Consider the following 26825-nt stretch of genomic DNA (forward strand, 5'->3'; position numbering starts at 1 on the left):
CAAGATATTTTACTTAAGTATTTTTGAGACAAAATCTTGAGACAAGAACTAGGTCGTTTCTGGGACAACTGTCGGCTGCTCAGGGTTTTCTCTCACATTAAAGTTGTAATTTACCACATAGTCTATTTTCCCTCTAGATCCTCATCCCGACACCCACCCCTCCCTGTGCCCCTCCCCAGGCATTGTCACTCTCTTTCCCCTGGGCGTGGAAGCCGAGGTTTGTGATGCTTGACTGCACTTCACTTTGATGGTAGGGGACCCCGTGGAGTTCCGTGATGGACAGAGAGGAAACACAAAACACATGGAAAGTAGCCACTTCGATTTACTCTGTTTAGATGGAGGGCTCTTGATGTTTCTGCCTCCGGGGCGGGATGTCCGGGGCTCCGGCGCCAGGCGGCCACCTGGAAGGCAGGCCCGAGGGAGGGAAAGGCGGGGAGCAGGGAGAAGAGCTCTCAGGGGGGTAGCTGCTCTCTGCTGTGGACCTCTTGCAAGCCTCCCGTCCAAGTTGCCACCTCTCGGTTCCTTGCCCCCGTCGCCTCCATCAGAGCGGACGACAAAAGAGCGAGAGGCAATGATGGGTATCAAGCGCCGTGTGTAACTGGTTCAAATACCCAGTGGCGCCCCGCTGCCGCGCGCCCACGGAGACACAGGGATCTCCGAGCGCGCAGGGCCAGCCCGAAAGGACCCAGCGCTCGCGCTGCCCCTGCACCGCGCGCAGGCATAGCGTGACTGACATCCCCGCGCGGAAACTACAGCTCCCGGCAGGCCCCGCGCCGGCCGCGCGCCCCCGCCCCGCACGCCCCCGCCCCCCGCCCCCGGGCCTCAGGACGGGACAGGGAGGAGGGCGGGAGGGAGAGGGAGGAAGGGGCGCCAGCGGCGGGCGGGATCGTGCGAGGCGCGTGAAGCCTCGCTGGCGCCTCGTCCGGGACCCAGACGCTGGCGGCCGTGGAGTTTCTCACGACCGGCGGAGCTCTCCCTCTGTAAGTCGTCGCCTCGGGGAGCGCGGATCAGACACCGAAAAAGTTAGCGCCGCGGCGGCCGCCGCTTTGTTCTCGCGGCCCGTCGGGTGAGGCGGCGGCGGCCCCTCCCCCACCCGCACGCGGCGGCGGCGGGACTCCGGGCCCCGCGCGGGGCTGGGCGGCGACCGCCCGGGGCCGGGCGGGAAGTTGGCGGAGCTCTGGGCGGGAGGCGCGGGCGGGGTTGGGGGGGGGGGGCGCCGCGGCGGGCCGGGGGCGCCGGCGCGGCCGCCAGATGGGGCCAAGTTCCGGCGTGGGCGCGGAGGCCAACTTGGGTCCGCGCTCCGCGGGCGACCACCGCGCGCGCGGCCGCCTCGGGAGCGGTCTGTTTCGGGGTCCCTCCAGCTGGCTTCCGACGCCAGACCCGCGACAGTCAAGCTGCCGAATTTGGGATGAGCCTTTTTTTCTTTTTCATTTCATCACTTGGAGTTCCAGCCGTCTCAGAGCGGGGAGTAAATGGTGCTTAGAGCATGGGAGCCCCCACCCCAGTTTCCTGACTGTGCTTAGTTTTGCAAGTTGCAGCCTTGCTCGGAGTTGTTCTTAACCCCGGGAGGTTTTTCTTGAGATGAAACGCTGAGGAGTGCGACTGTTTCTTTGAGCAGCAACCATAACCGCGTACTACTCGATTGCCTGTTGGATATTTTATTTGAAGTCATCGCAGGCAGAAGCATAGGCCTTGCCGACTGCAGGCACGAATATAAATTCCAGGGACAGGCGTAAAACCTGCAGACTTTTCCATACACAGATTGATGGCTTGGACATAACTGTCTCTTCGACCACACCCATCCCCACAGGAAATAAGATATCGGTGTCATCTTTGATTAGGAAGAATAAGTTCCACCCTGAACTACAATTTTGTACTACCCAGCCTTCATAAGCTGTAGCCGCAAATGAAACAAAAAGTTTTCAAATGCCTTAATCTGTACCCTAGAAAATGCTATATTGTGTTACTCTTACAACTGCTTCTACTTAGTACTTAACGCTGCAGTTCTTTCCTACGTTTTTAGCGACTATGATTTTGCTTAGATCAAGCTTACTTACTTACCAACTTCTCATGCCTCGAAGGCTGGGAATACCTCTGGATTTGCTGCCGAAGACGTCCATATAAAGTACCCCAATCTAGGTCTAGACTAGTTTAATTTTATCAAGGAACCTTTTCTTCCTCCCCTGTTAGGATCTGAATTGAGAGCAAGCATGAAAATTCAGCTAAAAAAGAAGTTACAAGTTTTAGTAAAAGTATTTTAAACATGTCACTTAAAGCCTTCACCTTACGTTTTGCTTTTTAGCAGTTAATATACATGTGGTAGACCTGATCAGATGAGTTTGGAGCATTTGACAAGCCAGTTTACATACAATAATTTGGTGGATAGCATTTCACTTTTTAGGATGATTCACATTCAAGATATCTGGAGTAATTTTTTAAGCATCTCAGATAGTAGTGAGTCTTTTAGATATACAGATTTTATAAGCTTTCAGTGTCATCAGACGACCTCTTTAAAAGAGAAATTTCTCTTGTGGGTTGTTTTTAACACTGGCATATGCAAAAAAAAAAGGCTTTAATAAATCAAGTTTTGGGACAGTAAATTTAAAAAATTAAATTGAATTGAAAAAACCTCATAGAGAAAAAACGAAATGATCATTTAAATGCACTTTTAAGGGACATTTTCTCATTTAAAAAAAAGACATTTTAAAGGTGATGAAAATATTACCATATTGAAGTGAATTGCTCATTTTTAAAAGAAATTACTCTTATAGGCCTGGATATATGAGGAAATTATTTGCTAGTACAGATTTTAACTTGATTTAATAATCATTCTTATGGTTCACAATTTTCTGTTAGTACTTTGAGTCTCTGATTATGTAATTTAAATTGAACTTGTATGTGCCCTCTTTGGAGCAGTTGTCCTGTTCGTCAAAAAATTTGAGATGATACACTTAGGAAATGTTTTTGTTTTAATTTCATTGCAGAAAAGTTTTCTCCACTTGTGTGGTTAGTTTACAGTGACATTGTGTGAGAAATTGCTCATTGGCTGTTAGCCAGTCAGATTTCTCAGATACCACTGGGGCGAAGAGAGGCGATGAAGGTCCATCAAGCCCAGCATAGATTCCTACAGCATTGCCAGATTGGCAGTCTGTAATCTTATTACCGGATAAACTTTTCAGTGGCTGAGCAGAGAGCAGACATAGTATGCTCTCTGTCCTCTCTCTGAGAGTAGAAGGACTGAGATTCAAATGTCACTGATCCAGATCAACAGAATTTTAGCAGCAACAATTTAGTTGAATGCTGATCTCTTAGGAGAAGTATTATATTAACCTAAGGTAATAGTTTTTGAAATTGTATTTGCCGCAAACTGTGATTTTAAAAAACCAAAAAGTTATTTGACTTTAATGTGATATACAGTATAAAAGCAACACTAGGATTATTAAGCCAGATCAAGCCTGTTATCAAGGCAAAATGACCTCAGGACACTGGTCAGTATTGCACTGAAAAAGGGCACATGCTTTTTTACGTGCTAAAAGAATACATCTACATATTAACAGGAGGGAAAAAAAAATAGCATTCCTAGCACACAAAACTAAATTGAACAAGGACAACCCATTACTAGTAGGAGTCATGGTAAATAATTACATGCTGTTCTGAATAAGAAAAGCATTTTCCCTCTTTACTTTAGCCCTGATTACAAAAAGGACACCGGCTACACTAAATAATGAGCTTCCTTTTGAAGCACTGTATGTAAGAATTGGATTTGTTTTGTCTTCCTGGAATCCTCCCTTCTCTGCTTCCCTGACTCCTACTTATCCTTTAGGTCTTAGCTTAAGCACTACTTCCTTAAAGTCACCTTGCCTGAGACCCCAGTTAAAATTAGGTCCTTTTGGTATACTCGGTCATTTCACTTTTCATAATTTGTAGTTCCCTTGCTGTTTATGTGAATGGTGTTTGTTTAATGTGTGTGCCCCACATCACACTGTAAGCTCCAGAAGGAACAGTAGCCATATCTGTATCGGTTACTGCTATATAAGCACAGCGACTGTAGTAACAGTCTGGCAAATAATAGGCACTCAGTAAATATTTGTTGAATGAAAATGCTGTTGTTAGAGCTTGTAATTAGAGGCTTTGCCAAGATAGGAGATATGTGCATGCAGGGGGGAGGTAAGGGAGTGGGAGAGAAAGGTAGATCAACTTGTGATGTTACTACGAAGTCATAGGCTTTGTTTTACCTTGTCTGTAGTAATATGGCAGGTTGGGCTGACGATTCCTTTCATAGTTCATCTTTTGATTCCATTCCGCAGTGGTGATGGATCCTGTAAGCTCATTTGAATGGGATATGTGACAAATTAACTCCCCCCAAAGAATATTTGAGATGTTCCAAGTAAACGTATTAGAAATGCTTGCCAATCCATAGCTGTTAGAAATAAAGATATCTAATTGATACATAGCTTATAAATTAGTAATTGTCTTTTGTCTCTGTTTTCTAATTGAAACATAAAGACAAAGTAAATTACAGTTCTTGGATTTTTTTGATGTTTAGTGTTAATATTTTGAATCCTACGTCTTGCATCTTACAGAGAAAATCAGGGTTCCATAAAATAAAAGGAGAGAGAAAACAGTTGGGATGAATGGGCAGAAGCTTAAAGACAGCTCACTTAGTTTCTTCTATTTGTTTTCATGCTGAAACTGTAAAAAATATTTTTATACAAAACTATAACATTTATATAGTTTATTAAGTTATCAATAGTTCTGATAAATTGGTTGATTGTATTACTAGACAGTTATAATAAAATGGAAATTTAGTGGGAAGACATCCATTGAAAATAAATTATTATTGAACACAGCAGTATCTTGTATTTTGAAGTATTTGACCTGAATACAGTATTATTCATAGATATTTTGCTACCTTTTTCATGACAGTTGTTCAGCTTTTGAAACTACTTGTAAGTGACTGACTACTTCAGGAGAAAACCTGGTGGGTAGTTAGGCTGTTGGAGGTGGAATGCAACAGAAAGGAACACGGGCTTTGGAGCCTGGCAAACTTTTGTTTGAATCCCAGTTCCATCTCACATTAGCTGTGTAGTTGTGAGTAAGCAACTATAAACTTTGGTTCCTTTTCAGTAAAACAGAGTGGAACAAATCTAGAGTGGTCTTGAGAATGTAATGAAGTATCATATATCAATTGCAGCGGTTAGCATAAAGTAGGACCTTCCTTCTTAATTTCCTCATGGAATCACTGTAAAAATTGTTAAAACTTAACTGAGCACTGAACTGTAAGCCGGGTACTGTTGAAAGTACTTTACATGCAGTAGCTCCGTGCTCTTGACCTCCTGTGAGGTAAGCAAGTAGTGCGGTTATCTTCATTTTACTTCTCTGCAGTGATACTGAATAAAGCCGATTATTCTCTTAACACCTTTTCAAATGTTTGAACACCATTATTCTGTTTGGCTTTGTTAAGCATGTATTTGTCACATGACATTGTTTTCACCTTTATCTAGATGCATGCTGTTACTACTATTTTTTAATCAATATGGCTCTTAAAAATGTGGACTGTAGAAATGAATACGGGGTGAGGTAGGCTGACTGGCAACAGAGTTTACAGGTTGGTGCTGATGTGTTCTCAGTGTCCTGGGGGGTTAGATTTGCATTAGTTCTTTTAGTTACAGATTAGCAGCTCTCGTTAAACTCTTAGGTGGCTAACTCCCCTTCTGAATACCTTCTAAATCAGCACTTCTCCATTTCTTCTCCATTAACTTTTTGAAACCAAATGTAAAGCTTTACACTCACTGTTGTTACATTTCACTTTAATTTTAGTTTATTTCTCCCGGATCGTACACTCTGAGGATTTTATAAGCATGTTTTCTGTGTCTTTATGTTATGAATAATCAAAAACAATATAGGGCTGAGGACAGAGTTCTGAGGCACTCCCCTAAAGACTTCTTTCATCCAGGCTGATCTAGAGTAGTGAATTTACCCAGCTACACTAACATCCAACTCACACTCAAACAACATATTTGCAAAAATAGTGTGAAAAACCATCTTGAATACTGTTTTGGCCAGAATACACTTTTTTCTCCCTGGCTTTGCTAATTGTGTGATCTTGGGCAAGTACTTTAATTTCTAAGCGTGTTTTTTTCAACTATAAAATGGGTTGTTGCAGAGGATTAAATGAGGTAATGCATATAAAGTGGTTAGACAGTGTCTGGCAGATAGTTGGAGCTCAATGACTATAAGTTATTATTTTTTTCCCTTGCATCTGAGAAGTCTAGTAATCCTTCTTTTCCAAGATGTAAATGCAGTTGATTTGGCATTATTTGTTCTGTTTTAATTCATGCTGACATCTAGTGATTATTATATTCTTTTCTAAATATTCAGAAACCATTTCCTTTCATAATCTATTCTCAGATTTGACTAAAAATTAAGTTTATATGTCTGTGATTTCTGAAATCTACTTCCCTACTCCTCCAGCTCCAAAATTCGAAGCAACCCTGACCCATCTCCAGGCCCTGATTATTTTTTTCTGAGCTCTTTCTCTAAGATTTTAGGAGTCAGCTTTGTGATTACACTTGCTAATTGCTTTTGCAGTGTGGAATGAATTGCATCTGGAACCCAAGACTTACTACATAAAGTTGTTTTAGTCTCCCTCATTCACCAGGCTGGGGTTTCGGTTCTCATTGCCCTTCTACAACTTTAGTTTAAAAACCGAGAGAAGATCAGCAAAATACAAGTTGAGCAATTCTGCCTTCTGTACGTGCTCAACCTTAACAACATCCTCTCTGAGCAGTGATTCTCTCAGTTCCTTGTTCTCTTTGAAAAATAGTATGTTATTTTATGGAGATAGCACTTAGTAAGAAAGTATGAAACTTGGGTCCTGATTCCCACTCTGCCTCTTAATTACCTGCGTGATGCTGGGCACGTTGCTTTATCTGCTTGTGCTTCTATTTTCTCATCTGCAAAAGTCATATTTGTCTCCAAAGAGGTGTGCACGAGGTAAAGTATGTAAAGCATTTATGAGATGTTAAGTGCTGTACTGTATAAGGTGGGTTAATATTTATTTGAATGTAGCTATAAAAGCTTTTGTTATCTTTAAGTAATTTTTTCTAAGCCTTAGTTTTCCCTGAGCTTTCTAATTCCTGATACTACATCTGTATGTTTTTGCTGTTCTGTTGTGTTCATCCTGATTTATTTAGCCCCATTAACTACTCTCCGGAGAGTCATTCTGCAACCACATTGGATGCTTCACTCTTTTTCATCATTGGAATTGTTTACGGTTATATATGGAAAATTTAGAAAGATCTCTTGTGAGCCATTTCACTTAGGCCATGGGGGTCATGCCTTTTGTTTTGTTTTTGAAATGTCCTATTGTAAACTGTGATACATATATAACTGAGTCTAGTGCTGTCTCTCTTTTTACTTATAGAAACCCTTTACGATAAGGTCACTTTCTCCTATGTTCCTGTCTTAAGTATGTTGTTCACATTATAACTGTGCATAGTATGTCCCCTTCTGCTTTCTTGGCCTTACAAGAAATCTGTCAAAAAGCAAGTCAGCAATCATATTTTGGTAGAATTAGACTTTTAATATAAAAAAGAATACTCTTAACATGTCTTTATTAGGACAGTGTTCTACTTCTTCGGTATGGCTGAGTGGTACGTGCTTTATTTCTATGACCATATCAGTTTTAACCTTCTTTTAGTCCCTTCTGTTTTTCTCTGTTTTTGTCTTAACTCAGTTGTGTATTGTGGAATAAAAGTGATCTTCAGATTTTGGGTGTTAGTGAGGGGTGCCATGGGCTTGGTGGTGGTGGTGGTAGTGGTGAGCAGAAGGCTCTCCCTAAAATTATATCTACAGTAAAAAAAAAAAAAAAAAAAAAAGACTCTGATAACTAGACCTCCAGAACGACTACCCGTTAGGATTTATTGGTGAATTGTAAACATGCAACCAAAACTTCTCATTTAAAAAAATTAAAGGGATTCTTGGCATTCTGAAAATAATGTCAAATGAGTATAAAATATTAAGAGTGTTTTTAAAATTCCTTCCAGGCTGACTACATTTCAGAAAACATCAACTCTTCTCAGCGGACCAATTCTTCAAGTGAAATATACCTGTACTGTTTTAAAAAACTTTGTGCTTCATCATGGAAAAATTTACCCCCCCAAAAATGAAAATGAAGACATTTGAGAAGGTGATTTAAGGTGTGGATATTTGAGAAAGTATCCCATCAAATCATTGAACCTAAGGATAAGGATTAAATAGATTAATCCTAAACACTTCTCTTTTAAACCAGGAGGATTTCATCTTAACAGAAAAACAACTTTTATTCAATATGTATTTTCTGAAATTAAAAGAGAGAGACAAAAGTAGACTTAAAAGAAAATAGATGAAGATGGTTAGTAAATAAGCAGTGTCAACTCTTTTCTGATGAGGATAATTCAGTGATGTTAAATCCTTTCCAAATCCCTGGTTGTGGTCCTGAAGACAAGACTGTTTTTTGATGGGACATCTGATACTAGGGGAAGTGGGACCTTCTGTGTATTCAGCTCACAGTTGTAGAAGATGCAGTCATTGGCATGAGTGGCTTAAAAGAGGAAATACAGCAGTTTTCAATTAAATCCAAAAGTACAGTTATTTTTTTACTCCTGTGATTGTAAAAGCCTCTTCATAACCACTGAAAAAGAATTGACAACTATTTTAAAAGATTAAAGAAAGGCAGATGTCTGCAAACAATTCCCCTCCATCAGCCCAGAAGTCTGTATTACCTGCAACTCTTCCTGCTGTGCTTCCCACTCCTTCTCCATGTTCAAGTCCTAAAACAGGACTCTCTGCCCGGCTCTCTAATGGAAGCTTCAGTGCACCATCACTCACCAACTCCAGAGGCTCAGAGCATACAATTTCATTTCTGCTGCAAATTGGCCTTACACGGGAGAGTGTTACCATTGAAGCCCAGGAACTATCTTTATCTGCTGTCAAGGATCTTGTGTGCTCCATTGTTTATCAGAAGGTACTGTGCATACTATTTATGTCCATACTTTTTCTAATTAACATTGTTCTTAATGCTTTTCTATAAATTATACATGCAACAATGAGTTAACACGTGAGTCAATTGATTATGTCCTAATTTTGATCATTTAGGGAAAAGTGCTAATAGGCTAGAAGCCTAAGGTCTGAAATTTCAGGTCCTAACAACTGGAGCCTATATCCTAACTTTAAAATACTGCCTATTCGGGGCGCCTGGGTGGCGCAGTCGGTTAAGCGTCCGACTTCAGCCAGGTCACGATCTCGCAGTCCGTGAGTTCGAGCCCCGCGTCGGGCTCTGGGCTGATGGCTCAGAGCCTGGAGCCTGTTTCCGATTCTGTGTCTCCCTCTCTCTCTGCCCCTCCCCCGTTCATGCTCTGTCTCTCTCTGTCCCAAAAATAAATAAACGTTGAAAAAAAAAAATTAAAAAAAAAATAAAAAAATAAAATACTGCCTATTCAATTTTCCTTTTTTTTTTTTTTATTTTTAAAAAAAAAATTTTTTTTTTCAACGTTTATTTATTTTTGGGACAGAGAGAGACAGAGCATGAACGGGGGAGGGGCAGAGAGAGAGGGAGACACAGAATCTGAAACAGGCTCCAGGCTCTGAGCCATCAGCCCAGAGCCTGATGCGGGGCTCGAACTCACGGACCGGGAGATCGTGACCTGGCTGAAGTCGGACGCTTAACCGACTGCGCCACCCAGGCGCCCCTCAATTTTCCTTTTTAAGAGCATGAAAATCCGTATAAAATCAAGAGGACTTAAGAAATCTCCTTTGTTTTTAGAGAAAACAGGAGTTAGAGGGTGCAAGCCATCCAGATGGCTTCCCTAAAGGATAAGACCCAGCTGTGGCTGAGTCCCAGGTGCATACGTGTTCTTCCTAGGTGCGCTGTTTTCCGCCCTCTTTTTTATACTCTCTTCTTTCCCTTTTGGTCTTAATTTCACCTAAACTGCCATCTGATATGAGAAGACCACTCTCTCTTGCTTAAAAAATGGGTAAATGAGTTTTGAATATATGACAATACATAAAAATTTGAAATTGAGGGTAGTTTTTTGTTTCCTCTCTACCTGTCTCCTGTCCTGTACTATACCATTTTTGTTTTTGAGAGAGAGGGAGAGCGCGCGCGCAAGCAAGCATGAGAGTGCTAATGGGAGAAGAGGCGGAAGCAGAGGGAGAAGGAGAGAGAGAACCTCAAGCAGGCTCCATGCCCAGATCCAGGCCTGACACAGGGCTGGATCTCACAAGTGTGAGATAGTGATCTCAGCTGAAACCAAGAGTCAGACGCTTAACCAACTGAGCCACCCAGGCACCCCTATACTATACTATTTTTTAAGGAACCTTAGCTAAATGTCTTTAATAATCTTGATTTGGTGGATAAGCAGGGATGTTCTCTATTTTATCATGAAACTGTATATTTACATAGTGTGAATTGGGTACATTTTATTTATTTATTTATTTTTTTATTTTTTTTTAAATTTTTTTTAATGTTTATTTATTTTTGAGACAGAGAGAGACAGAGCATGAATGGGGGAGGGTCAGAGAGAGAGGGAGACACAGAATCCGAAACAGGCTCCAGGCTCTGAGCAGTCAGCACAGAGCCTGATGCGGGGCTTGAACTCACGGACCGCGAGATCATGACCTGAGCCGAAGTCGGACGCTTAACCGACTGAGCCACCCAGGCGCCCCTGGGTACATTTTATTTTTGATGGACTGAGCATATGGTTCAAACAAATTAGTATATTTTTTATTTTAAAAATCATTGCACAAGATTAATATATTTGGATTCATGCTCTTTATCTTCCTGTTTTTGTTTTAATTTCTTTAAAAATTAAAAAAAAAATTTAATGTTTATTTTTGAGAGAGACAAAGCACAAATGGGGGAGGAGCAGAGAGAGAGAGAGAGAGCAAGCCGGACATGGGCTCGAACTCACGAACCATGAGATCATGACCTGAGCTGAAGTCGGATGCTTAACTGACTGAGCCACCAGGGTGCCCCCCAAAGTATTTTTTTAATGTTTATTTATTTTGAGAGAGAGAGAGAGAGAGAGAGAGAGAGAGAGAGAGACCAAGCATGAGTGGGGGAGGGGCAGACAGAGAGGGAGACACAGAATGTGAAGCAGACTCCAGGCTCTGAGCTGTCAGCACAGAGCCTGATGTGGGGCTCAAACCCACGAACCTGAGCCAAGATCATGACCTGAGCTGAAGTTGGACGCTCAACCAATGGAGCCACCCAGGCGCCCGCCCCTGTTTTTCTTTTAATTTCTTACCTTTGTTTGTTATTATCTTCTGATGGAGATGCATTTAATAGTCTAAAACATGTGATGTGGTTTGTAAAAATAATCTGTGCCTGTGTGTCAACAATACCTTGTCTGTTGAAATGTGGCCTAAAGATTCACTTTCCTTTTGTAGATCTGTAGAGCCATCTGCGTGCCTTTAAGTATTTTTGCTTTTATTTTCCCTTTCATTAAATGTTACAGAGGTTTTTCACAAATATTTTTGCGACAAGGTTTTTAATTTAAAGGTAAGCTTTTAACTTAACTATAGTTTGTAACTTTAATGTTTCCTTTTTATTTGAGTGCATAGAAATTCTAAAAAATGTTTGTTTATTTTGTGAGAGAGTGTGCCAACGGGGGGGGGGGGAGGGAGAGAGAGAGAGAGAGAGAGAGAGAGAGAGAGAGAGAGAAAGAGAAAGAAAGAAAGAAAGAAAGAAAGAAAGAAAGAAAGAAAGAAAGAGAGAGAACCCCACACAGGCTCCACACTCAGTGCAGAGTCCGACACAGGGCTCCATCACACAACCCTGGGATCATGACCCAAGTCGAAATTAAGAGTTGCACGCTTAACCAGCTGAGCCACCCAGGCACCCCAAACCTATAGAAATTTATAACCAATGTTTTGGCAGAGTCTGTATTTATTGTTTTCAATCTTCTAAAATTTCACTTTGTTCTTACATTTATACAGAGGCATGCTGATTTCCTACAGGATTATTTTAGAATTCATGTTACTTCTTCTTTAATATAGATGTGAGAAGTGGGTCAGATGGGTTAAACTCTTAGAAAACTTGATTAAAAATCATAATCCATGAAAAATTACAGTGATACCAAGGAAGTAAACAGGATAGAGCCGAAGGAAAAAAAAGATAACTTAGGGTGAACTTTATATAGAATTATTGATTCTAGAAATATCATAGTGAACTGAATTTGAATCAGTATTATAGTGATATGGGGATGTATCTGGCAAAAATATGTAGCATATATAGGGCATAAATATACTACACATTTCTAAGAGTTTTGAGCTTGAATCTAGGTCAGCTGTATTGCTTATTTACTGTTTAACTTTGCACAAGTGATTTGACTTCTTTGGATTACAATTTCCAAATCTATCAATGACTGAGTTGGGATGATTTCTAGTGTGTAATTACAGTGGTGAGATTATGAAATATTTAATCAAAATTGGGTCTTCACTGCTAGAGACAGTTAAAGGAAAAAGGAGTTTCAAGGGATGACCTACTCCAGATCCTAACCAGAGAAAAATCTTAAGGCAACCAGCTCAGATTCTGAGATTTTATAGAGACATTTCATGGATCCCTAACTCATTTGGAGGATGGAAAAATCATGTCAGAAGTTCTTTTGTTTTTTCCTTCCCTCTTGGGTACTTGCTCATTAGTCATCCATTTTCATTACCTACATCTCTACAGCTCCAGGTTAGCTGCCAGGGCTCTGAGGGTCACTAACCTGCTTTTCTTATATCTATTCTTAGGAAATGCATTTACCTGAACCTTTTAAAAGATGGGGTACTGGTTAAATTTTAGGTTGGGAAGATTAACCATATATCCCTTCTCTCAAAAAGCTTACAGTCTACTGAAAGAAACAGAGTAAAACATGAAAAGTAGAAAGTGAGGTTAAGGTAGAGAGTGCTCTTCTCAGGTTAATGAAGGATGTGGAAGACTTCATACAGAAAGTAGCATTTTATTTGACATTTAAAGAATGAGCAAGATTTCAATAATATAGGGGGTGAGGAATACATTCCAGGTAAAAGAATTAAGATGATTGAAGATACAGAAGGGGACAAGAGGAAGATTATAATAATATTTATTGAGTGCCTATTCTATGTTGGGAGCTTTACACACATTTTCTAGTTAATCCTCACAATAGTTTGTGGTGCATCTCAAATTTTAATGTATATGCCAGTTGTCTAGTGATTCTTCTAAAATGTAAGTTTTGAATCAGTAGGTTTGGGGTGGGTCTAAGCATTTGTAATATGGTCTTAGGGGAGGTTGATGCTCCTTCTCCAAGGACCTCACTGAGTGGGAAGAGTGTGGGTGATATAATTGCTGTTGAATAAAGGAGGAACTGAATTTCAGAGACATTTAATTACTTGCTGAAAGTTGGAATTCAAACACAGGTCTTTTTTAAACTCCAAAACCTGTATACTCTTTTCAGTGCACCGCAGTGCCTTCTTCATGCAAAGGAAATTTTTGCACTTGATTCCTGTAAGAGCAGAGATTTAACTAAGGTCTGCGTGCAGCAAAGCAACATGATCAGATTTGTGTTTGGGAAAGCTTAAATGTGTAACTCAGTGTGACATAAAATAAGGAGATCAGGCAAGAAGCCACTGTAATGAATATCTGAACTGAGATGGTTGGGAAGTGAATATATTTGAAGAGTGTTGGGCAAGTAGTGTTGGTAAAACTTGACAGCCTATTGAAGAAGACGGGAGCGCGGGTGGCTGGATGGGTGGTGATGCTGGTAACCAAGATAGAAAATTCTGAAAGAAAAGTAAGGTTTTTCTGGGGGGAGAGAATAGGACTGATTTTTATCAAACTTTAATAAGATAGAGTTCCTGTGTTCTAGGACTTTTTAAGGATTTGGGCCCTAGTGTTCTGCTGTGACTCTTGAAATGGAATCATTATTCCTTGAGAAGAACCTTCCCAACTTTCTTTCTGTAGAGAAACCAACAAGGCGGAAAAGTGATGAAAAGAGCTCTTACTTTGAAGGACCAGAGGAAAGGCCTCTAAAAGTTAGTGAAGTAAGCCTGGAGGGCAGTCCTCCTTTTGAATTAGTAGAGGAGGACTGCCTGAGATAAGATTCCATGTTAACGATATTTTAGATTTTTTTAAATAATATTTTTAATCTAGTCATAATACCAAATGTGTATTCCATCTATTTTACATTTTTGCCATCCAGTGTTAACAATATATTAGTAATAATTGACCTCAGATATAAGGAATAGGAATTTGACCTCAGGTACAAGAATGAAGTTTATTAATTTGTAAGGCTTTTTAAAGTACCCCTGCAGTGATCCAAAGTGTAGTTTGTGGGATTCTATAAAAGTTTTTGCAGCTATTAAAAAAGGAAACATTTTGTGTGGACATGGTTGGGGGAGGGAGAGATCTGCAAAGTATATAGGACATATAGATAACATAATAAGTGTAGAACAGGGCATGCTGTGCTATCATTTTGTACTACACACACTTATACATATGTACATGTATATATGATCGCTGCATTGCTTTTTGATTACCTTGGAAGGAGAGAGAGATTTCTTCCAGGAGGGGACTGGTGACTGGGAAACAAGAGTGAAAGGGAGATTTACTTTTCATTGTATATCCTTGTGTACCTTTTAGATTTTGTGTCTTCTGCATGTATTCCATATTCAGAAATAATATTTCAATATTTTTTTCAAATAACAGCACAGTGATCTAAACGGAATGACCATTACATTTTTAAATTAATTTATTGGCTAAGATTGGATTTTATATTGCTTTATTTTCTAGTACCTCTCAGGCATTAAATAGAAGTATGCCATATATGTAGTTTTTTTTCCCTTTAATAGCTATTTTAATAAGGTGTTTACTTTTTTAAAAATCAGACGTAATATATATAATTTACCTGTAATAAAATCCATTGATGGAGTTTTAACAATTGTAGGAAGTTTGTGCAACTATCACCCATTCAAGATATAGAGCATCTTCATTACCCCCTAAGTTCCCTCTTGCACTTTTGCAGTCTCCTTTCCTTGTCCTGGTCCTGGGCTACCACTGCACTACACTCTGTTACTATAGTTTGACTTTTTCTAGATTTTCATATAAATGAAGTCATATAGTGTGTAGTCTATTGTTCTGCTGTCTTTCACATACCTCAGTGTTCTTTGTTTTTAATTCATCCATGCTGTTACCTCGGTAGTTCTTTTTTGTTGCTGAGTACTGTTCCATTGTGTGCATATACCATAATTTGTTTATTCATCAGTTGATTGATACTAGAGTTGTTTCCAATTTGGGGGAATTTTGAATAAAGTTGCTATTAACATTCTCATACAAATTTTGATTGTAGATATGTGTTTTCATTTCCTTGGGGTAAATATGCGGGTGTATAATGGCCATATCCTTGCCAGCACTTGGTATTTCCAGTCTTTTTAATTTAACCATTCTGGTTGATGTGTAATGATATCTCCTTGTGACTTTGATTTGCATTTCCCTAATGACTAACGAGATTGGTTATCTGTGCATGGGTTTATTCACTTATTTTCTTTGGTTAAATTCCACACAGATTGTTTATGTTATTGAAGTATAAAAGTTTTTTAACATCTTGGATACAAGTTCTTATCAGATATGAAATGCACATACTTTCTTCCAGTCTGTGGCAGCTTTTCATTTTTTTCTCTCTCTCTTTTTAATCTAAGTAATAGTGTAAATAATCATCATTTTAAAGGCTTCAGTTATATTGATGCATAGTAGTTTACAACCAGTTTCTTATTTTAGTCGTTTATGTTGCTTCTCATTTTTTCCAGTTTTATGGAGATATAATTGATATATTTGTATTAGTTTTTTAAAAATGTTTATTTATTTATTTTGAGAGAGAGAATGTGAGCATGAGCAGGGGAGGAACGGGGAGAGAGAGAGAGACAGACAGACAGACACAGTCCTAAGCAAGCTATGCACTGTCATTGCTGAGCCCAAGATGGGGCTCAGTCTCATGAACCATGAGATCATGACCTGAGCTGCAATCAAGAGTTGGACGCTTAACCTACCAAGCCACCCAGGCATCCCTAAATTTGGATTAGTTTAAGGTATACAACATAATGGTTTGATATATGTATATTTTGCAAAATGATGACCACAATAAACTTAGATAACATACATCACCTTACATAGTTAAATTTTTTTCTTGTGATGAGAATTTCTAAGGTCTGTTCTCTTAGCAGTTTTTAGGTATACAATAAAGAATGGTTAACTATAGGGGCACCTGGGTGGCTCAGTCGATTGAGTGTCCAACTTCAGCTCAGGTCACGATCTTATGATCCATGAGTTCGAGCCCCACATCAGGCTCTGTGCTGACAGCTTGGAGCCTGGAGCCTGCTTCGGATTCTGTGTCTCTTCTGCACCTCCCCTGCTCACACTCTGTCTCCCTCTTAAAAATAAATAACCATTCTTTTTTTTTTTAATTAAAAAAAAATGTTTAGCTATAGTCACCGTGCTGTACATTACATTGCCAGAACTTATTTATCTTATAACTGGAAGTTTGTACCCTTTGACCACCTTCACTCATTTTCCCCACCTCCTGTCCTCTGCCTCTGGTAACCACCAATCTGCTCTGTGTTTCTGTGAGTTAAGTTATATGAGACTCCGTATAGGTGAGATCACATGGTAGTTGTCTTTCTCTGCTTGACTTATTTCATTTAGCATAAAGCCCTCAAGGTCCATCCACGCTGTGGCAAATGGTAGGATTTCCTTATTTTATGGCTGACTAATATTCCATTGTATATATACCACAACTTCTTTATTCATTCATCCATGGATGGACATTTAGGTTGTTTCCATGTCTTAGCTATTATAATGATGCATTGACATAGAGTGCAGATTATTAAAGGTAGTGTTTTAATTTTCTTCAGATATATGCCCAGAAATGGAGTTGGTGTGTCATATGGTAGTTCTATTTTTAATTTTTCAAGGAATGTCCATACTGTTTTCCATAGTGGCTGCACAAATTTAGATTCCCACCAGCAGTGCACAGGGGTTCCCTTTTCTCCACATTCTCACCAACACTTGTTATCTCTTGTTGATGATAGCCATAAAGTGATATCTCCTTGTGGTTTGAATTTGCATTTTCCTGATGGTTAGTGATAATGAGGACCTTTTCATGTACCTGTTGGCCACTTGTATGTCTTCTTTGGGAGAATGTCTATTCAGTTCTTCTGACCATTTTTAAATTGGGTTGTTTGTTCTTGTTGTTTTGCCATTGAGTTATGTGAGTTCTTTATATATTTTGGGTGTTAAACCCTTATCAGATATATGATTTGCAAATACTTTTTCCCCCTTCTGTAGGTTGCCTTTTCATTTTGTCAATGGTTTCCTTTGCTGAGAAGAAGGTTTTTAATTTGATGTAGCCCTTGTTTATTTTTGCTTTGGTTGCCTTTGCTTTTGGTGTCAAATCTAAAAATCATTGCCAAGAATGATGTCAAGGAGCTTATCCCCAATTTTTTCTTCTAGGAGTTTTATGGTTTCAGGTCCATTTTGAGTTGATTTTTGTGTATGGTGTAAAGTAGGGGTTCAGTTTCATTCTTTTGCATGTGTCTGTCCCAGTTCTACCAGCACTATTTGTTTAATTATTTAGATCGCGCAAGTGTGGAAGGGGGCAGAGGGAGAGAAAGAGAATTTTAAGCAGGCTCCATGGTGGTCTAACATGATCTGTCCTAGAGAATGTTCCATGTTTGCTTGAGAAGAGTATGTATTCTGCTGCTTTTAGATGGAATGTTCTGTAAATGCCTGTTAAGTGTCTGATCTAATGTGTAGTTTAACTCCAGTGTTCCCTTTTGATTTTCTGTCTGGATATCTGTCCATTGTTGAAAGTAGGGTATTAAAGTCCTGGTTATTATTGCATAGCTGTCTATTTCTTCTTTTGGGTCTATTAATATTAACTTTATAGATTTTATGTATTTAGGTGCCTCTATGTTTGGTGCATAAATATTTACAAATATTATATCCACTTGAAGGATTGACTGCTTTATCATTATATAATGATCGTTGTCTCTTTACAGTCTTTGGCTTAAAGTCTATTTTGTCTGATCTAAATTAGTTTGTATACCTTTCATTATAATACACTATATATACTCTTTTCATTCTCTTAACAGTAGCATCTGGAGAGCCAAAATTTCTAATTTTGATGAAGTACAATTTTTTCCTTTGTAGATAGTGTTTTTGTTTCACATCTAACACGTATTTGCCTAAATGAAGATAACAGATTTTTTTGGTCCCATGTTTTCTTCGGGAAGTTTCATAGTTTTAGCTTTTCCTTTATGTTTATGATATGTATGTTAGTTCTTGGGGCTACCACAGCTTCATGACTTAACAGAAATTTTTCTGACAGTTCTTGAGGCTGGCTGTCTATAATTAAGGTATCAGTAGGGTTTGTTCCTTCTGAGGGCTACAAGAATCTGTTTCATGCCTCTCTTTCAGCTTCTAACGGTCTCAGGCATTCTTTGGTTTGTAGATGGTATTCTCGTGTCTTCATATTGTCTTCCTTCTATAAATATTTGTGTTTATAAATGTCACCTTTTTATAAGGACACAGTCATATGGGATTAGGGCTCAGCTTAATGACCTCATCCTAATTTGATCATCTGTGTATAAAAACCCTATTTCCAAAGATTACATTCCCAGGTACTGGGGGTTAGGACTTTGCATCTTTTGGAGGAACACTATTTAACTCATTACAATCCATTTCAAAACAAAAATTTGTATATGGTGTGAAATAAAGGTTGAGCTTCATTTCTTTGCATCAGACATCAAATTTTTCCAGGACCATTTGTTGAAAAGACTTCTTCCCTCATTGAATTACTTTAGTACCTTTATCGTAAATCAGTTGACCACATATGTTTTGGTCTATTTCTGAACATTGTTTTGCTTTATTGACCTACATGTGTACCCTTAAACTAATTTCACATTGTCTTGAATTCAGTTTTATAAAGACATGAAATCAGGTGCATTAAGTCCTCCAACTTTGTTCTTCTTTTTCAAAATGATTTTTACCAATCTGTATCCTTTGCATTTCCATTGTAATAAAATCAGTTTGACAATTTCTACCAAAAATGTCTATTGAAATTATGTACATCATTTGTTGTCTGTGTTTCATATTTTTGATACAATTATAAATGGGGTTCTAAAAAATCTGTCTGATTTTTCATTTTATTATATAGAAACACTACGATTTTTGTACAATGTTATTGTGTCCTGCAACCTTGCTAAACTCATTTATCACTTTTAGTAACTTTAAAAAATTCTGTACAGTTCTGTACATAGATGATCTGGTCTTTTGTAAATAAAGATAGTTATATGCCTTGTCTGCCAATATTTCTTTTTCTTGTAATGGAGGCTAAGCCTGTATTGTACTATATTGCATAGAAGTGATAAGAATGGACATTTGTACCTTGTTATCAGTCTTAAAAGGAAAAGCATTTGGTCTTTGACCATTAAATTTGATGTAATTTTTTAGATGTTCTTCATCAAGTTGAGGAAATTCCTGTCTGTGTACATAGTAGACTGAGATTTACTATCTTGAATGATTGTAAATTATATACTTTTTCTGTGTCTATGTATTTTTATCTTTTAGTCTGTTAATATGATGAAGTATGTTGGCTTATACTTTGTTTTCCATTCCTTTATTTTTATTTTTATTTTTTTATTTTTATTTATTTTTTTAACTTTTTTATTAAAAAAAAATTTTTTTAATGTTTATTTATTTTTGACAGAGAGAGAGACAGAGCATGAGCAGGGGAGGGGCAGAGAGAGAGAGGGAGACACAAAATTGCAAGCCCCAGGCCCTGAGCTGCCAGCACAGAGCCCAACGTGGGGCTCGAACCAACAGACTGTGAGATCATGACCTGGGCCGAAGTTGGACAGTCAACTGACTGAGCCACCCAAGCGCCCCAACTTTATTTTTTATTTTTTTAAATTTACGTCCAAATTAGTTAGTATATAGTGAAGCAATGATTTCAGTAGATTCCTTAGTGCTCCTTACCCATTTAGCCCATCCCCCCTCCCACAACCCCTCCAGTAACCCTGTTTGTTCTCCATATTTATGAGTCTCTTTTATTTTGTCCCCCTCCCTGTTTTTATATTATTTTTGTTTCCCTTCCCTTATGTTCATTGGTTTTGTCTCAAAGTCCTCATATGAGTGAAGTCATATGATTTTTATCTTTCTCTGATTGACTAATTTCACTTAGCATAATACCCTCCAGTTCCATCCACATAGTTGTAAATGGCAAGATTTCATTCTTTTTGATTGCCAAGTAATACTCCATGGTATATATATACCACATTTTCTTTATCCATTCATCCATCGATGGGCATTTGGGCTCTTTCCATACTTTGGCTATTGTTGATAGCGCTGCTATAAACATGGGGGTGCTGGTGTCCCTTCGCAACAGCACATCTGTGTCCCTTGGATATATGCCTAGTAGTGCAATTGCTGGGTCGTAGGGTAGTTCTATTTTTAGTTTTTTGAGAAACCTCCTTACTGTTTTCCAGAGTGGCTGCACCAGCTTGCATTCTCACCAACAATGCAGAAGAGATCCTCTTTCTCTGCATCCTTGCCAACATCTGTTGTTGCCTGAGTTGTTAATGTTAGCCATTCTGACAGGTGGTATCTCATTGTGGTTTTGATTTGTATTTCCCAGATGATGAGTGATGTTGAGCATTTTTTCATGTGTTGGTTGGCCACCAGGATGTCTTCTTTGGAGAAGCGTCTATTCATGTCTTTTGCCCATTTCTTCACTGGATTATTTGATTTTTGGGTGTTGAATTTGATAAGTTCTTTGTAGATTTTGGATACTAACCCTTTATCTGATATGTCATTTGCAAATATCTTCTTCCATTCTGTTGGTTGCCTTTCAGTTTTGCTGACTGTTTCCTTCGCTGTGCAGAAGCATTTTATTTTGATGAGGTCCAGTAGTTCATTTTTGCTTTTGTTTCCCTTCCCTCAGGAGATGTGTTTAGTGAGAAATTGCTGCGGGCAAGATCAAAGAGGTTTTTGCCTGCTTTCTCCTCAAGGATTTTGATGGCTTCCTGTCTTACATTGAGGTCTTTCATCCACTTGGAGTTTATTTTTGTGTATGGTGTAAGAAAGTGGTCCAGGTTCATTCTTCTGCATGTCACTGTCCGGTTTTCCCAGCACCACTTGCTGAAGAGACTGTCTTTATTCCATTGGATATTCTTTCCTGCTTTGTCAAAGATTAGTTGCCCATACGTTTGTGGGTCCATTTCTGGGTTCTTTATTCTGTTCCATTGATCTGAGTGTCTGTTCTTGTGCCAGTACCATACTGTCTTGATGATTACAGCTTTGTAGTATAGCTTGAAGTGTGGGATTGTGATGTTTCCTGCTTTGGTTTTCTTTTTAAAGATTGCTTTGGCTATTCGGGGTCTTTTCTGGTTCCATACACATTTTAGGATTATTTGTTCTAGCTCTGTGAAGAATGCTGGTGTTACTTTGATAGGGATCGGGTTGACTATGTAGGTTGCTTTGGGTAGTATTGACATTTTAACAATATTTGTTCTTCCTATCCAGGAGCATGGACTCTTTTTCCATTTCTTTGTGTCTTCTTCAATTTCTTTCATCAGCTTTCTATAGTTTTCAGTGTATAGATTTTTCACTTCTTTGGTTAGATTTATTCCTAGGTATTTTATGGTTTTTGGTGTGGCTTATACTTTGAATGTTACCACCCTTACATTCCTGGGCATCATATATTCCTTTTTATGCTTTCCTTGATTCAATATATCTCTGTTTTCTTAATATTTTTCTAAGATAATGGGAAATGTATTGGCCTATATTTTTTCCTTCTATTATCTTTGTGTGGTTTTGGTATCAAGGTAATGTTGGCCTCACAAAATGAGTTTGGAGGTATTTTCTTCCTGTCTTCTGAATAAGTTTGTATAAATTGATATTATTTCTTCCTTAAATATTTGATAGAATTCACCAATGAAGCCCACTGTGCCTGGAATTTTTTTATGAGAACATTTTTAAATCGCTTTCTATTTCTTTAATGAACATAGAGCTGTTTAGGTTATTTATTTCTTTGTGAGTGCAGTTTTTATTTTGTGTCTTTAAAGGAAAATTTTCATTTCATCTAAGTTGGCAAATCTATCGCCAAAAATTGTGCTTTATGTTGTTTTATTATCCTTTAAAGTGATTTTCTTTATTGTCTGTTTTCTATTTTTTTAATTTTCTTTTTTTCTATCTTCTTTATGCATAACTTTATTTTTTCAGTTTCTTAAGGTGGAACATCGGATCATTGATTTGAGTCTTGTCTTTTCTGATATGTGTTTAGCTCTGTAAGTTTTCCTCTAATCACTACTTTAGCTGTATGCTACAAACTTTGATATGTTGTATTTTCATCTACATTTTGTTTAAATTATTTCCTAATTACTTTTGTGATTTCATCTGCAGTCCAAGGATTGTTTAATTTGGAAGCATTTGAAAGTTTTCCAGATACTTTTCTGTTATATTGATTTCTAGTTTTATTTCAATTTTGGTCCAAGAATATACTTTAATTTCAATCTGTTTAATTTGACGGTTTTGTTTTGTTTTTTATAGTGTAAGATTCTGTCTTACACTACATTCTGAATGTTACATATGCAAGTTTTTTTTTTTTTAAGTGGAGTTTTCTATAAAAGTTAGGTTAAGTTGGTTGATAGTGTTTTCTGTATCTTTATGGATTTCTTTTTATTTGTTCTATTATTTATTGAAAAAGGAGTATTGAAATCTTTGTAATTTTAGATTTGCCTATTAGTCCTTTCAGTTTCAATTAATTTCTGTTTTATTTTTGAGACTATTATTTACAGACACATTTAGGATTTTTACAGCCTTTGACATATTGATTTATTTTTCAGTGTAACTTTTCTTCTTTATTTTTGGTAATGTACTTTGTTCTGAAGTCATCTTTGTGTGATATTAATATAACCATTCCTACTTTTTCTAAAAAATTATTGTTTGCATTGTGGTATGTTTTTACCACATTTATGTTTCTGCTTATAACCTCTCATATGTGAAATGGGGTTTTTTTTGTAGACTACGTATGCTTGGGTCATTCTTTTTGAATTCAGTGTGACAACTCTGCTTTTTAAAGGTTTAGACCATTTATATTTAATATGATGTTTAGTATAGATGCATTTAAACATACTGTTTTCTGTTTGTCCCTTCTGGTCTTGGGTCATTTTCTCTCTTCTTTGGAATTGAGTATTTTCTGTAATCCCTTTTTATCTCTCCTATACCCTTCAAAAAGTTTTTTCGGCAATCGCTCTAGTGCCAGGGTCAGTAGACTACATCTGTGGGCCAAATCTGACCTACCTCCTCTTTTTGTGAGTAGAGTTTTATTGGGACATAGCAGGTTCATTCATTTGTATCTTGCCTGTGGCTGCTTGTATGCTCCAGTAGCAAAATTAAGTAGCTCTGATGGAGACCATGTGGTATACCAAGCCTAAAATATTAGTATCTGCTTTCTACAGAAAATTTTTGCCAACCCTTCCTCTAGTTTATGTACATCTTTAACTCATCAGAGATGTCTTCAAACAGTATCGTACTACTCTGCGTATGATGTAATATATACCTTAGAATAGTATATTTCTATTTTCTTTCTGTTGTCACTTGTACTACTGTTGTCATACATTTTATTTCTGTAGACAGTTGATTCTCATTATTTGTGATAGTTATGTTCTATAAAATGACCTCAAACATTGACTTAGTGAATGCTGAACAACTGCTCCTAGGGGAAATACAGGGTTAGATTTCTGTGAGCATCTCGTCAGAAAACTTTTGTTAACTAGTAAATACGTAACCTTGTTTTATGCACGTACTTAAAAGACATTTAAAGACATTTATGCATGTACTTAAAAGACATTTAAAGACACCGTACTTAATATATATTGTTGGTACGTTGATATTGCTCTCATGGCCAACAGTACTGTAACTCATGCCTGAATGAAGCTTATCTAACACATGTATTTTCTCCATAAGGCATATCATAGGCTACTTGCTCTTAGGAACATTGAATGGCACTTCAGCATGATGCTTGGGGGTCATTTTAAATAGAAAAATCACCATTGAAACCCCCAAATTCAGAACACATGACACTAAATAAATAGCCCGTGAAAAGGACATGCGTTTTTGTACTATGATAGTTGAGAGAAGAAGTCAGAACATCACCTTGTTTGACTTCAGTTGGGAACGTGCACAGTGACAGATTTTTTGTCTTCTGTCCATGTCTGCAAATGACTACAAAAGCACAAAATATTGATTTTTGGTTACAAATAAATTTTAGCAAGTTCATAGATACAGAATCTGTGAGTGATGAGGATCAACTGTTGCTACAGATCCCACAACACATTGTTATTCTTGCTTTTAACAGTTAACTATGTTTTAAAAAAATTAAAAGCGAGAAAAATGACCTTTTATATTTTATCACGTATTTAGCATTTGTATTACTTTGTGTTAGATCCAAAGTGTATGCAATATCTTCTTTTCTCTGCTTCATTTACAGTTTTTCTCTTCTTGGTTTTCAGCAATTTGAATATGATATGCCTTGTTGTGGTTTTCTTTCTGTTTTTGTTGCTGGGGTTTGTTGAAGGTTATAGTTTCCTCAACTTGGGAGACTTTTTGTATTCATTAAAGCTTCCTTGAGTCTTTTCCTGTGTCCCATTTTTACTACCCTTACAAATTTTCCTGAACATGTTCTTGTTTGCTTTCCTCCTTATGTTCTTTCTAATACAGGCTTTCACTTGAAATATACAGTGTAATGGAAAAGCTGTATTTGAATTACTTCTGGGTTGTGCCATGACCACATCTGAATGAATGCATTATTTTAAAACATTTTTCATTCCCAGCCTACTGTTGGAAATAGATTGAAGAAGTGTGAACCAAGCTCCTTGTTAAAGTTTTCCACGATTCAGTAATTTTTGGTAAGATAGTAAATTGTTGTAACCAATTTACTTATCTTGATTCATTCAATCAAATGAACAACCTCTAATAGGTGTACTTTGATAAATGTACTTTATTTCAACGTGTGTGCCTATTTTTTTAACCTATAAAATCTTATATACAATCTACTTTTAAAAGCCCCCACAAGATACTTTGATTACTCTGACAGTGAGCATTTTCTGATAACCAGCTTTTTAAATTTTTAATTAGGAGCAAAATTTTCAAGCTTTGTTTTGTCATATGTATATGAAAAAGTGGCTACACTTCTAAAAATCTTTTATCACAGGCCATGTGTTGTGAAAGATCAAGATTCTTAAATGTTTACAAACTCCATGTATGTGGTTTCAAGGTTTTATGCAACTTTGTAACAGTGATTTTCAATTCTGGCTGCCCCTGAGAACAACCAGGAAACTTAGCAGACCCTTTCCCAGACCAGTTGAGTCAGGCTCTCTGGGCTTGGAGAGTCTAAGAGCTCTGTCTGTGGTTCTAAGAAGTATCCAGGGTTGAGAACCTCAAGTATAATGAAAATCAATAAACTTAAAGGGCCAGATAAGTAAATAATCTGAAGATATTTTTTCCAAATACTTAAATTGTATATTTTGTTATGAGTTTACCATTATATAAAATAAAATTATATATTTTTTGAATCTTGCATGCAAATTCAAAAATTCAGTGAGGTCTGCATCTGATTATAGGTTAATATGATAGTTGAAAATTTTAGATAGAAGAATAAGTACTAGTGATTTCATTTCTTTTACTTGGCAGTTTGCAGAGAGCTAAATAGTGTAGTACAGTGACCCCTTACCTAGGTGCCGTTATCTGTTACGGCTTCATGCAATTGAACAAATATTTGTGGTGCACTTACTCTTTTCAGTCACTGTGCTAGAGACTGTGGAGTTACCAAGATGAAAGATAAATTTCCTGCCCCAGTGATTTATGCTTTGGAAAAAGAGAAGTTGAGTGAATGTAAAATTACTTTAGATCATGGTAAGACCTGAGGTGAAAGTACAAAATGGTAAATGACTCAAGGAAGAACTACCATCTCATTCAGGAGTTATGAAAACTTGTTTTAACCTTACCCTTTGCTTGTATTATCACCAACTATAGCCCTTCGCCTGGGGAAATAAACCTTAGCAGCTGGTACAGTTCCCTGCTACTACTTTGATAGCTTGTGGCATGGATAAAGCAAGATGCCTTTAACATCCTCAGTAGTCAGAAACCTGTGTATTTATGTACATGTGGACCTTTTTTTTTTTCATGGTTAAATGAATAAATCTGTACGATTGTGCTTCCTTGTGCTCTAAATTTTAGGTGAGTTAGACCTAATTATTTAAGAAATTCATGGTGATTTCTGTTCTGTTCATGGTAATCCCTTTACAATCCCCCCCATCATTTTTCTTATAGTACATTAAACCATCAGTTGCCTTTTATGGAGATTATGAGAATAGTAAAACATAACATTTTTTGTATATCCATTTAATTACCGTGTGCTATGCTCTTTACTCCTGGACAACTTATATTTAAAGTTTTGTATTGATTGTGATTGTTCTTTTACTTGAACGTAAAAATCGTAAGCTCTGTAAGGTCAGACATTGTGTCCACAATAGATGTTCAACAAATATTTTTTGGTTGAATAAACAAAATAAATTCATATGAAACAGTATACTATGGTTGTTAAAAAAAATACGAGCTTCGAGGGGCAGGCACCTGGGTGGCTCAGTCGGTTAAGCGTCCAATGTCGGCTCAGGTCATGATCTCGCAGTTTGTGAGATTGAGCCCCGCGTCAGGCTGACAGCTCGGAGCCTGGAGCCTGCTTTGGATTCTGTGTCTCCCTCTGTCTCTG

General features: G+C 37.8%; 1 protein-coding gene across 2 annotated transcripts in view; it reads left to right on the plus strand.

Annotated features, from left to right (window-relative positions):
• Nucleotides 1-855: 855 nt before the first annotated feature.
• PRKD3 (protein kinase D3) overlaps nucleotides 856-26825 on the plus strand; it is an 89417-nt gene continuing 63447 nt past the window's right edge. Inside the window, exons 1-2 of one of the 2 annotated variants that reach the window (XM_047068434.1) lie at nucleotides 856-980; nucleotides 8049-9007. In XM_047068434.1, coding sequence (XP_046924390.1) covers nucleotides 8720-9007 — 288 coding nt within the window. In that variant the 5' untranslated portion in view covers nucleotides 856-980; nucleotides 8049-8719. Of the gene's footprint in view, nucleotides 981-6743; nucleotides 6997-8048; nucleotides 9008-26825 lie in introns of those variants that run through there. The other variant, XM_047068435.1, reaches the window with a different exon arrangement.

The sequence above is a fragment of the Lynx rufus genome, unplaced genomic scaffold (genome assembly GCF_022079265.1).
Source record: "Lynx rufus isolate CCGP_SWC_20201006 ecotype Redwood Valley unplaced genomic scaffold, mLynRuf1.p SCAF_8, whole genome shotgun sequence".
NCBI classification, from domain to species: domain Eukaryota; kingdom Metazoa; phylum Chordata; class Mammalia; order Carnivora; family Felidae; genus Lynx; species Lynx rufus.